The sequence below is a fragment of the Monodon monoceros genome, unplaced genomic scaffold, assembly GCF_005190385.1.
Source record: "Monodon monoceros isolate NGI ecotype Baffin Bay Population unplaced genomic scaffold, NGI_Narwhal_1 Super_Scaffold_21, whole genome shotgun sequence".
Lineage (NCBI taxonomy): Eukaryota > Metazoa > Chordata > Mammalia > Artiodactyla > Monodontidae > Monodon > Monodon monoceros.
This window is the reverse complement of record NW_021703778.1, coordinates 50,376,124-50,388,959: the sequence shown is the minus strand read 5'-3', so window position 1 is coordinate 50,388,959 and position 12,836 is coordinate 50,376,124. Positions and strand designations below refer to the sequence as shown.

At 46.0% G+C, this 12,836-nt stretch overlaps 1 protein-coding gene across 1 annotated transcript in view; it reads left to right on the top strand.

Moving 5' to 3' along the window:
* ADAMTS17 (ADAM metallopeptidase with thrombospondin type 1 motif 17) overlaps nt 1–12,836 on the top strand; it is a 348,762-nt gene that overhangs the window by 183,004 nt on the left and 152,922 nt on the right. The window contains exons 9-10 of the mRNA XM_029239604.1: nt 8,217–8,357; nt 10,309–10,459. Of these exons, the coding sequence (XP_029095437.1) occupies nt 8,217–8,357; nt 10,309–10,459 (292 nt within the window). The remainder of the gene's footprint in view (nt 1–8,216; nt 8,358–10,308; nt 10,460–12,836) is intronic.

Here is a 12,836-nt window from a genome sequence, read left to right as displayed (position 1 = left end):
ATGCCATTCTTTGATGAAATTCATTTGAAGTTGAGAATGTCCCAGATTTAAAGGCACATAGGAGGCCTCCGTGGGAAGGCATTTAGAGAATCCCTCTCTTCAGATATCATGGTCTGAAGCAATTTAGGCTGACGTTCTTTCATTTTCTTGGATGTTCTATAAAGCCTTTGTAGATCTCTAGTTTCTTCCCTTCTAATCCATCACACCACAGCCCTGTGCTTTGGAGGTCTGAGCACAGATGGCACCGTTAGTACAACCATTTTGGAGGAAAAATAGGCATGAGGTCATACAAAGAGTCAGTATGAGACAACATGTCTCCCCCCTCTAAATGCCCGTGGCTTTCAGCTTCTGATGTCTACACCTGGCACTGAGTCTTCTCCAGTTGTGTCATCAGGTTGTCTTATTTCTCTAAGTATCTGTAAGCCTGTAAGTAATTTGTGGGCCTGGATATACTCCTGTACCAATGTGATGACATCCACAGCTCCTAGCACAATGGTGGTACTCAGGTTAGTTGAATCAGATTCTTGTCTCTGCCTGTATAGTTCAGTGTGGTAGCAATTAGCCACATGTGGACCTTTAAATTTATCTCAATTAAAATTTAATAAAATCAGAGTTTCAGTTCTTCAGTCATACTAGCACATTCCAAATGCTCCATGGTGCTGTATTGGATAGTCACACAGGGACTGTTGCATCATCGCAGAAGGTTATACTGGACAGTGCTGGTCAGCACTTGCTGACTTGTCTGTGATCACTGCCAGACTGTGGGCTTCCTACAGGCAGGGCTGCTTGTGTCCCTCACTGTTGTGTACTTGGTGCCCTGAAAGTGCTGGTACAAGATAGGGCCCACCCAGCTCTTATTGGAAGAATGAATACCAGCTCTGCCTTACCATTGTGCTCAGTCTTCTAGATCAGAATCACAAAATGATTCCATTTTGAACTGGAAAACCCCTTGAACCCCTGGTTCAAGTCCCTCACTTCCCAGCTAGGAGGACAGGCCTGGGGAGTTAGGAGCTTTGCCTCAGCTCCCCAGAAGAATCTGGGCAGGTCTTTAACATCAACCATGGCCTCTGTCTTTTTGGACCATCACTCTGTCCACTTTGTCAGACTTTCTTTAGTGTTTCCTTTGAAATGCTAACAAGGAAGCCCACTTAAAATGATTATTTAGAAGAAAGTGTCCTTAAGCTGACCAAGTTAACCTAGCTGTAAGCAGTCTAGAACAGATGTATCCAGTGTGCAAATATTGGTAGCATTTCCATTAGTTTTGGGAACAGGATAAAGGTTCTCATGTTCTAACTAATATTTTGCATTGTTTTTGAAGTCCATCAAACTTCATAAGGCAAGGAATGAGATGTAAATCTTGAAAGGGAAGAGGCAAAGTGGTCATTATCTGCATTCTGTAAGAGAATCATCTGGCAAACTGTTGGAGCCAGTGAGTGTTCATCAGGGTGCAAATCACAAGACATACAGTGATCCATGGTTTTCTTATACACAATTAGTAATCAGTTACAGAAGAATAAAAAGCAGACCTCGTTCACAACTTCAGCCAAAGGTGGGAAATACCCAGGAATGATCCTGATAAAAAAAAAAAAAAAAGGAAGACCTTGATGGTGCAAACTACAAAACTTTGCCAAAGGGCATTCAAGAAAGCCTGAAAAAGTGAAAAGGTGCCCTAATGTCCCAGGATGGCAAGACTCAAAACTTCAGTGATGCCAGTTCTCCCCAAATTAATCAATTTAATCAGTACAATCCTAAACTAAAAGGACTTGACAAACCAAAATCATATGGAAGAGTAAAGTCCTCCAAAAAGACTAAGGAAAGGAGGGAAGGAGAATTGGCTTATTCCTTCCACTCACTCTCCTTGCCTTGACAGAGGCAGAGTTTTTTCTTAACACCCTACAGCCTTTTCACCTGAATCAGTATTGTCCCCTCTGAAATAGTCACTCACCTTGGGAGGGTATATCCTTATTTCATCAATGTAGCCATCATTCTAAACTGCTTTGGAATTTCTACCTGGAAACAGCTTCAGACACCCCCTCCCCCCCTTCTATAGACTACATTCCCAGGCAAAAATCAACATGGCTTTATGGATTTTTTTTTTTTTTAGTAAAATTTGCAAACGTCATTTGACTTCCAAGTCTATGGAAGTAACAACACACATGTTTGCGTGCATTGGCTCTGGATGGGCTCATGGAATGCTCTGAGCAGTGGGGGCATCATAGGAAGAGGCTGAGAGCCTCCCGAGGAGGTGCCGCTTGTTTGTTCTCGTGCTTATGTTGGGGGCCATCCCCTCATGCCAGTGATGAATGCCAATGAGGCAGTGGGGGGAAGGGCGCCAAAGGTAGCCTCTGTTCTGTGTGCTAGTGGGCTGTTATGTAGACCTAGATGCTCGTGTGCTGCTTTCACTTCACAGCCATTAACTGAGCCCTACCGTGTGCCCAGCCTGCTCTGAGAGCCGGTGGAGCAGAGGAGGGCAAGACCATCTCACTGTATCAGGACCACCTTCGTCATGTGGGAGCAGGACCACAGCTGCAGGGGCTGGTGAGCCCGTAGGAGCTATTTGGGCCAGGAGACATCTTTTCACTGAGATGACCCAGCTGTAACCCCAGGGCCTGCATCCCTCAGGCCTTCACCAACCCCAGGCTGTGTGATGCACAGGAAGCTGAGCAGGAGTGGACCTGCTGCTGGGAGACAAAGAGAAACAGGGAGCTATGCCACAGGCTACCACCATCACCCTTTTCCTGTGAAGGCAACACATGGTGTAGACTGGTGGTTGTCTGTGATTATCCTCACAGCTGTCCTGGATGGGATGACCGCCTGCCAAGAGCAGTTGAGCTGCTAAGGCTTCCATGAAGCCTCTGTTCAGGGGTCCCATCCTCTCAGTCCCTGGGCCACATCTGCCAGAACAGGCCTGTTCTGTTCAGTTAGCTCATTGCAGAAGAGAAATGGAATTTAAAGGCATATGATAGGGTAAAAACTGTTCAACTTGCCATGAGCCTCCCTTCCCTTTTGTGTGACCTCTCCCTGCTTCCCTCATTAACTCCCAGCTCTCTGAGGGCACCTGAGTTTTCAGCTTGGGCACAGCCAGCGTTCCTTCACTCAGACATGTGCTTAGAAGCAGCAAGACTCTCATCTCTTCCAGATCCCACTACTTGCCAGGCGCTTTGGTGTCTGTTTGACCATGAGGAATGCTCATCCCCATTCCTTCAGAATGTAAACTTTATGGAAGCAGGGGCCTTGCCTGTGTCGGCATTGGGACAGCATCTTGTCATAGAGAGCATTTGACACATATTTGTTGAATGAATGAATGACATTAAATACCATGAGCCCTATTTAGTCATAGATAAGGAAGCAGAGGCTCAGAGGTGTAACGCTGTTCCCTCAAGAGGCAGAGCTGGAATTTTCATTCGGGTTAGTCTGACTCCAAGCCAGGCCTTTTCAAATACAGTGCTCTACTTCTACATGAAAAGGGGGATTTCATACCATCCTCCTGAGGGTGCACGGCCACAGGCATGCATGCACGCATGCATGCACCCATGCTCATTGACCAGAGTAGGGGATAGAATTGCCCATGCTTTGTTTTCTTTTTCTCTCTTTTTCTATCTCTCATCCCAGTTAGTTGAATTTTTAAATTAAAAGTTTAAGGCCCATTTGAAGTGGATCTCGTGTGTGTGTGTGTGTGTGTGTGTGTGTGTGTGTATGTATGTATGCATATATTTATACACAAACACATGCAATCCCAGGCAAGACTGCTTTGAGGGAAGGCCAGACCTGACTCATATACTTGACATCAAAATCCCATCTATATAAACCTGAAAACGTGAGTGTTTTTGTGATTTCAGTACTTTGGTTAGCTACTATATACTGTAATGTACCTTATCCATTTTCACCTACTATGATGTTATCCATTATAGCAAAATGCACTGAACACCAACACTATATTGGTTGTTATTTACCCAGTAGTGATTCAGAATTCCATAGTGTTTTAAGATTATTTGTATTATGATGGTCCTGTATGTGGTGGAGGTGGAGGCCCTAGATCTACTCTGGTAGTTACAGTGTTCCTGAGTCCCTACAAGCTGGTGAGCTCAGTTTCCTGTATAAAAATAAAAGGAAAAAATTCTCCGAGGTGAGAGAATGTTGTTGCTATGTTCCCTATAAATGGGGTTATTGATGATCCTGACAATTAACCCTGTTATTCAACCTGTATAAATGAGTGTAGCCTGGTACCCCGGTGACTTTTGACCCTTGTAGATAAAGTTTCTGTGTAGCTACAGTTTGAGGGCACAGTCTGGTTCTTGGCAAAGAGGTAGTGGCAGTAGAGAATTTCCCTTCTAGTGTAATGCTGAGGTGTTAATTATTATTTAATTAATTAACAATAATGAATACAAACCTGCCTGTCATCTCCTAGAAACTGCCATGGGCCATTCCTGTTATTACAGAGTCAGTAAACATTTATTGAAAAGGGACTAGCAGGCAGTATGCCCCCAGGGCGACTGAAGCAGGACTCCAGCCAGCCGTGACCCCTCCACTGGAGAGGGTCCCCTCATGGGAGCCATTTCCTGGGTTTTTCATTCCACCCCAAGCACTCGTTTTACAAACACAGCCAAGAGTACTTTGAGGGGAGGCAGACCTGGCTCGCAAACCTGACATCAAAACACCAAAGTGTCCAAAAGACAGACAGACAGGCTCTGAGCCAGGTAAAACTGAAGCGTCCAAAATGGCACAGGTACCAGGCCCAGAACACCTAGTATCCCCCATGCCTTCCAGGGTTTGGAGTGAACCTAGTACAGGGGGAGCATTGCCTTTCAGAATCCCCACATGGTATATATTGGATTTCCTGAAGCAATTTCAGAGCAATGTGTTCTTTTGTTTTAAGATAAAATCTACTCAAGGCCATTAAGTTATTATTGTGTCTGATAAATCTGGACCACATGTGACATGAGGCCCGTCTGTGTCCTTAATCTCAGTCACTTACTGTGTGTGCTTAATGCTACATGTTTTTGTTAAATATAATGTTACCACAGACATAAACCTAAAATAACATGAATTTTTTCAGTCAAGTGATCTTTAATTTAAACTAAAAATAGCCTAAACCGTAGTTTATGTAGACCTCAAATATCAAGACTCCCACCCCAATGCGAGTTCAGCAAACTGTAAATTTATGAGGCACTTGGTTAGCATTTGAACATTTTAAACCAGATCAAGCACAATCTGTATTAGAGACAAGCTCCAGAAAACCCAAGAGTTGCACTCCTGGCTGATCCTGCTGACTGGAACATTCCTTAGGGAAGTCCTTCTCTGGGGGCTGGCAGAATGAACCGTTAACACAACACCCTGCAGGCATAGGGGTGTCGAGGGTGCAGTCAGCGTTTCTCAGCACTTTTGTAAACATAGTTTTGTCTCCGGAGAGACCAGGTTCTCTGGCCAGCAGAGTCTGGAATGTGGGCGAAAGAACCTCTTTGATTTTACAAGCAGCTTGATCACCGGAGAAAAGTTGGAAGCATGTCACAAGTGAAACATTCCTCCATGTGTGGCGAGGCCATTCTGCCAGGGCTTGGATCTCCTCTGATGTGGTTTCCCAAACAACAGGGAACATCTGGTGGCTGCTCAGGATGGTGGGAGAGGGTTTAGGATAGTGTGTTGATTCTCCCTGGGATTGGATTCTCCAGGGTCTGCAATGATGCAGTTTGACCTGCTCCACGTGCTGTGCTTACACTATGTCCTTAGAGATGGAGGTTGGAGCCACTTTTCTCATGAGACATTGTATTTCTGTAACCTCTACACGTACAGCAGAGTTCCCTGAAAGCCATCAACATTTTCAGATCTACCCATTTGAAAACACTATCACCACTTTTATTTATAGATACCAAGTCAAACCCTAAATCAAATTTAAGCTGACTTTTAATATCCTTTGCTACATGCAGTTGAAAAACCAGTCAGTTCCTATGTTTCCTGAAACAGAGATAGAGGTATAGATATAGGTATAGATGTAGCTATAGATACAGGTACAGTTAAAGATACAGATATCAAGCAGGAAAAAAAATAAAAACCTGAGTAATGACATTGAAAAATTATTCTTATTGGTCAGATGTATCTGATAATTTCTTGGTTCTCTACTTAACCCTAATTGGATGGATTCTTGACATCTAAGCAGGAGAGCAAGACTGCATCTACCCAGAGATGGTTTTCATTTTTCTGTTGAGCAAGCTGCTGCCGCCCTAGATACCATGCATGAGGATCCTCCGATTTTTTGATGTTTACTGCTGCATTAAATAGTTAATCCATTTGATAAATATTTACAGAGTGCTTGCTCTGTGCCAGTCACTCGTGGATAGGCTGGGATGGAAAGCTGCCCTGAGGGCACCTGGTGGGGTGGAAGAGCCTGTGGGAAATCCCAGGAGCGGGCATTTTTCAGGGAGAGGTTTTGGAAGGAGAGGCCTGGACTGAGGGGAAGGTGGAGCCAACATGTAGGCGGCACTGCAGAAGCTTTCCTTTCTGACAAGATAGCAGGATAGTTGTTGGTCAGTTGACCCATTAACCAAAAAATTGGTTCAAATGGGGAAATGTAAAGAAATTATACTTATGTTCTTAAACATTTTGTCATTTTGTTTTAACTTAAGCCATGAAAACGTTCATTTTTTTCACCGGTTTTGTGGTGGGAGTGAAAGCCTTTTCTTTGAAGGAAGCCGATTGGGCTTCCATAACCTTCACAGAAACCACAACTATAATGTGATGACTTTAAGTCCAGTTTCTTTCTTTTTCTTTTTTCTTTTTTTCTTTTTTAGATTCAGCAGAATTTGAAAGACCCATGTGAAGCAGTCTAGGGGCAGATTTTTGTGATTTTTTTCCCTCATCTTTTACAGTTGTCTGCCCACACCCAATTTGGCAGCCTATTGTAGCTAGTAGCTAAATTAGTCTTCATGAAAACAACTTAACTTTTATTCTCATATTTCGTTGGTTAACACAACATGTAGCCACATGTATTGATTGAAGTAACAGAACTACTGACATAAATAGGTTTGAGTATAAATACTGTTGACCCTTGGTAAGCGTACCCTCAACTATGGGAACAGACACGTGTGGGTGACCAGAGGGGGCCCTGCCTGCCTGGAGCAGTAGCTCAGATGCCAGGCCGTGTTGTTCCGGGGACGGGGGTGGCATCAGCTAATCCAGCTCCACGTGGGGGTGGCCAAGGGAGCCTCTCTGTATAGGAGCATGGAGTGGCCTGGGGGTGTGCAGAGCAAGAACACAGAGGAATTGATGAAAGATGGTCAGAGACGTATGAGGAAAATGGGGAAAATATGGCTGCAGAGAAGCATTTAGAACCTCTTTTCATAATTACCTCTGTTTGTGTCTGTCTCCTCTCCCACGCTGACTTGAGGTCAGGGATGGCTTATTCCACACCATTGTTTCTTCTCCCTCTAGTCCATTCCCAGCACTCGAGAAACCTCTCATAAATATGTTTGAATGAATGGAAGTGTGTGTGTTTTCCACGGGGCTGTTGACAAAGAGTGAGCAATCCTTATGCACAGTGAGTCTCTCCCCTGGAAGTCATGGGTCAGCAGACTGTGGGCCACCTGATCACGTGTGTTCTGTGTCTCGGCTTTACCCCACTGACAGCGTGTATGTGAACTGAGATCATTGTTCAGCTCACATTGCATGTCAGCCTCCCTCGTCTAAGCCAGCATCCTGGTGTCTTCCAGGTACAACTGGGTGGGAAGGTGACAGGTATGATTTTGGTGGATCCAGCTATAGTGATATGAAAGAAAAGCCATAATTGTTCATGAGTTTTCATAAGTCAAAGTCTTGGTTGGTTCCCACTACATGTTAGCATAGTGACTTCTCTGCAGGCAGTGAAACACTAGATCATTAATGCTAGGATATGCTAATGTGGAAAAGCAAGTCCAATCATCAGAACTATAATATTGCAGTTAATGTAATTGGTTTATTCGTTTATTATTCATTTGTTTTGTGAATGCTGTCTGTTACATGGTCAGTCAGTCTCCATTCACTGGGTAAGCAAGTCATCACCCTCTCTATTTCTCTATAAGCTTGTGACTCCTGGTCTGCTCTGTGAGAGTGGCAGAGAACCAGGTATCACCTGTGCCACCTTTTGTGTTTAAGACATGATTTAGGTTAGCATAGTGTGTTAGAACCTGGATGAGGAGATGAGAAGCCTGTAATGAGTGTCCTTTCCCCTCCTTTCCCTCGGGCAGCTTGGGAATGAACCACGATGACGACCACTCCTCCTGCGCTGGCAGGTCCCACATCATGTCGGGAGAGTGGGTGAAAGGCCGGAACCCCAGCGACCTCTCCTGGTCCTCCTGCAGTCGAGATGACCTTGAAAACTTCCTCAAGTAAGTCCTTGAATTGTTCTGTACAATCAATGCAATAGAAAGTACTACAATACTTTCTAAAGACATGATAGTTGGAGTCTCAGTCAGTGTGAGCAGAAGTGAATCTCTTAGAATTCTCAGCTGGTCAAGCTTCCTCCCAAGTGTGCATCTGGTATGACACTGGGCACCCAGCTGGTGATCATAAAACTTATCGATGGAAATGTCAATGCAGTGACTGTATCTTGACAAGATTTCATTTCACTTCTCTGCATTATTTTGACTGTGGGTGGGCACCACCCTAGTGACACACTTTGGCTACTGTAGAACAGGGCATTTCCACAACACTCAGGTTGCTTCCCTGGACAGGAGTCCATCTGCTGGGAGGAGGGCTTGCTCACCTTCCTCACTTGTGGGACTGGGATGAGTTTATCTCATAGCCACTTTCTTTCCAGAATGTGTCTGCATCACTCCATTCTCAGACTTCCGTGGAAGAATTGGCCATCTGATGTCAGAACTTTGTCAGACAGAGTCTGTGCTCATATACAATGTGGATCCCTTAGTGTCAGGGCCTCAGGGCTGAACTTACAGGTTTGACAGGCAGACCCTGATTGTTTCACCACTTAATTGCATCATCTCTACACCCCATGGTGACTGAAGGGGTCAGTGAGTCTCTCCTACACACAGAGCTTTATAGTCCAATAACACAGTGGAGTGCCCAGTGAACTCAGGGAGGAGGACCAAAGGCATCACTCTGGCTTCATCCTGGGTCTTCTTTCATGAGGTTTCCTGTGGTTGGGAAACTAAGTGGTACACAGGGCTTAAAAATGGGCTCATTAGGACTTCCCTCATGGTCCAGTGGGTAAGACTGCACGTTCCCAATGCAGGGGGCCCAGGTTCAATCCAGGGTTGGGGAATTAGATGCCACATGCATGCTGCAACTAAAGATCCTGCATGCTGCAACTAAACATGCCACACGTGCTGCAACTAAGACCTGGTGTGCCAATAAATAAATTAAAATAATAATTTTTAAAAATGGCCTCGTTAGTTTTAATGTAGTCTATTTCCTGCTGAGTACTTGTATCACCAAATCATAATGCAATGTTGGAAGCCACTTGACATTATTTCGTTTTACCCAGAAGGGTCAGTGAAACAAAGGTATTTTCATCTGCTCACATATACAGTACTGGTCCCACTGACTTTGTTGAAGTGTCCCATGAGTTTGAGCCCAGGAGAGGTGAACCAGTATCAGCCTGTGTGTATTGCGTGCGTGCAACTCTTTTCTTCAAGAATCTTGGCAAGAGACTGGGTTTTCTTTTTACTACCATCTGCCTTGTTTTAGGAATTAAAAAATAAAAGCATTCAAGTATTTAACTCCTAATGGAGCCGCAGCCACACAACCCCCAGTTTAATTTTTCAGAGCTGTTCTCAACATCTCTGAACATTTCCATCCTGGTTGAAATCCCCAAGTCCTTTGCACGGTGTGCCACCAGCCAACTTTCATGGCCAGGTGGGGCATCTGGACCAGCCAGCAGCCATGGCCCCCCAAGAAAATCTACAGAATTGGAAATAAGCTTGCCTATTTTATTTATTTATTTAAAAGAAAACAACCCTACTCCAATTGTTTCTTTATTCATAGTGACTTTTGCTAAAGCCACATTCTAAGAAAATATCATAGGACTCTATTTCAAAAGCATTTTCATCCAAGAAAGCACTCAGACTCCCTGACAAAAATACATTAGCCATGTGGGTGATAAGCCCAGGCCCTTTCCTAGTTGCCCAGTTCTCATGGCCTCCAGAGTAAAGATCTGCATTCAGCTATGTGGAAAAAGAGCAAAAAGTGCAGCCCATGTGTCTGGTGCCTGGTCATCTCCCCATAAATAATTTGGAGGTTCCTGCTTCTCAGTGACTGAAAAAGCAGGACAAAAACCTGGGTGGTACATTTGCAAACCAACTTGCCTCTCGGCTGTTTCAGGTCAAAAGTTAGCACTTGTTTGCTGGTCACAGACCCCAGGAGCCAGCACGCAGTGCGCCTGCCCCACAAGCTGCCAGGCATGCACTACAGCGCCAACGAGCAGTGCCAGATCCTCTTTGGCACCAACGCCACCTTCTGCAGAAACATGGAGGTAAGCAGCCTCAGGAGGGGAAGGCTGGCTCAGGAAGGAGCACCTGGCTTCTGTGGGAGGATACAGGCATTTATACTCCACACACATAAACATATGTGCATACGTGCATGCACATACATGCACACGAATATACCTCATGAACAACTTCACGGGGCACCCAGAGTGAGCCACACACATACATGTGCATGAACACATACACACACGTGCACACATAGGCAGGGGGATGGTTCAGAGTTACTGCTGACACCAATAGCCTAATGTTTTATTTTGTTTTGTTTTTTAATCCAAAGGTGTTTCTTTCTTAGTAGCCTGTCTTAACATGAAAACATTAAGACACTAGGAAAAAGTAAATTAGCCTATTCTTGGAGGTGATATCAAACCCGGCACAGATATAGAAGAGAGCTAAAAACTACTGGACGTTGGAGAGTGTCATATTGAGAACATTTAACAAATAAATTGATTATATGATAATAGTATTAATAACCCCATTAAAATGTTACCATTTACTGAACAATGCCCACATGCTTTGCCCTAAAGCTTCCAATGTGCCTGATATCAATTAACCCTTACCACAGACTCCTGAGGTTACTGCCAGGTTACAGGGTACTTACTACTCCCAGGGTACAGATGATAACATCAAGTCTCAGGGGTCAACTGATCATTCAGAATGGCTTGGCCAGTAGATAAGTAGAGGATTTGACTCAAGTCTGTTCACCCCCAGAGCGTGCACTTTCTCACCGTACTGCAGACAGCTGGGCCACTTCTGTGGGCGGGGGGGATGTGCCCAGGCCCTGGGGCAGGCTGTCTCCATGCTGGGGCCCCAGGGGAGGGCCAGAGCAGCCTGTGGCTCAGCCAGCAGTTGGCAGCTGGCTCAGGGATGGATGCGGAGCCGGCACCATCATGGGGCAGGAGGACAGGAGCAGGAGAACCAGCCGGGGATGTGTGGGACTCAGGAGCCACCCAGTGGCAGTCAGCCCGGAGCTCAGGGCAGCATCTAGTCCCAGGGAGGCAGCCTGCAGGGCTGGATGGGTGCCCAGAGCAAGAACTCAGGACGGGAGCAACTCTAAGACAGATGGATAGACCGGGACTGTGCCTTCAAAATGAGACCCCGGGATCCCGGCCAGCACAGCAGGTCAGCCTGGACTCCAGGAGGCGGGATGCTGCCTCTTGAGCGTTTCCTGGCTATGCGTGAATTGGTTCAGGAAATCTGGGTGGAATCTGCAGGTGGAGCACTGCCTGCCATTGTTTGGAGTATGGAAAAGGGCCGTGCCTCACAACCAACCTAGCACCTCCTGCTAGCTGTTTCCTCAAAGGGCATTTATTCACAGGGTTGTCCTGAGTCTTCCTCTTCCGTTCCCCTGTGGAGGTGCCAGCAAGGATCTCTTCCAGGCCCTGGTAACAGGAAGCTGTCTCCCACTTCACACCCAGCCACGGCTGGGTTGAAGGACACCTCCCTGGGGAGATGGGACCAGCCCCCGGATCCGATCATCCCCAGTGGTCTGCTACGATGTCTGGTGCTCACCATCAGCCTTGACCATTGAGGCTTGACCATTGAGGCACTCATTCATGTACCATAGGCTGGCCAAGAGGCATCCTGTTTGTCTGTCCCAGCCTTCAGTCACTTAAAGTGCATGATGGCACAGAACTATCAGAGAGGGCAGGTTTCAGAGGGTCGTTTGATGGTGTGGTGACACCAGGAGATCCATGTGCATGGTACCCCAGTAGAGGATGCCGAGCATTCGAGAAGGGTAGAAGTGCCCCGGGCACCCAGAATGGAGAAGAGGGAAGCGCCCAGCTGAGTCAGCGGACACACAGTGGCCACTCTGCCCACTGTGGAGTCTTCCCTGGCCAACAGGATTAACTGGGGTGGGAGCTGGACAGAGGCTGCCTTCTCCCAAAGAGCCGCAGCCATTGCCTTCTAGGAGCCAGGCTGTTGCACATCAGTTGGGTGAGGAGAGATAGGAGGAGGGAGGTACCACTACTGGTGGCTCATGATCTTCTAGGCTAGACTCTTTCCATGCACTGTCACGTGAAACCCTGACTGCAACCCTTGAGGGCAGGGGCTTTGAACTCCACTTAGCAGCTGAGAAAACAGAGGCTGAGAGAGGCTTGGTAATGGACCAAGGTCACTCAGCCAGAAAGGGATGGGCTGAAGACCAAGCCCAGGTGTGACTATTCCTGCAGGAGAAAAGGCAGCCTCCATTCATTCAAAGACAGATTCCAAAGGAGAGAAAGGTAACCTGGTATTTTATTTTCCTTCATTAGCAACTTTTTGTTTGAAGAGGACAGTGAGAGGTCAGCAAGGCATGTTTAGCTCAGCTGTGTTGCTCCTTTCTCCCTAGAAGCTCAAAATACAACTATATAAAGTGAGATCTTT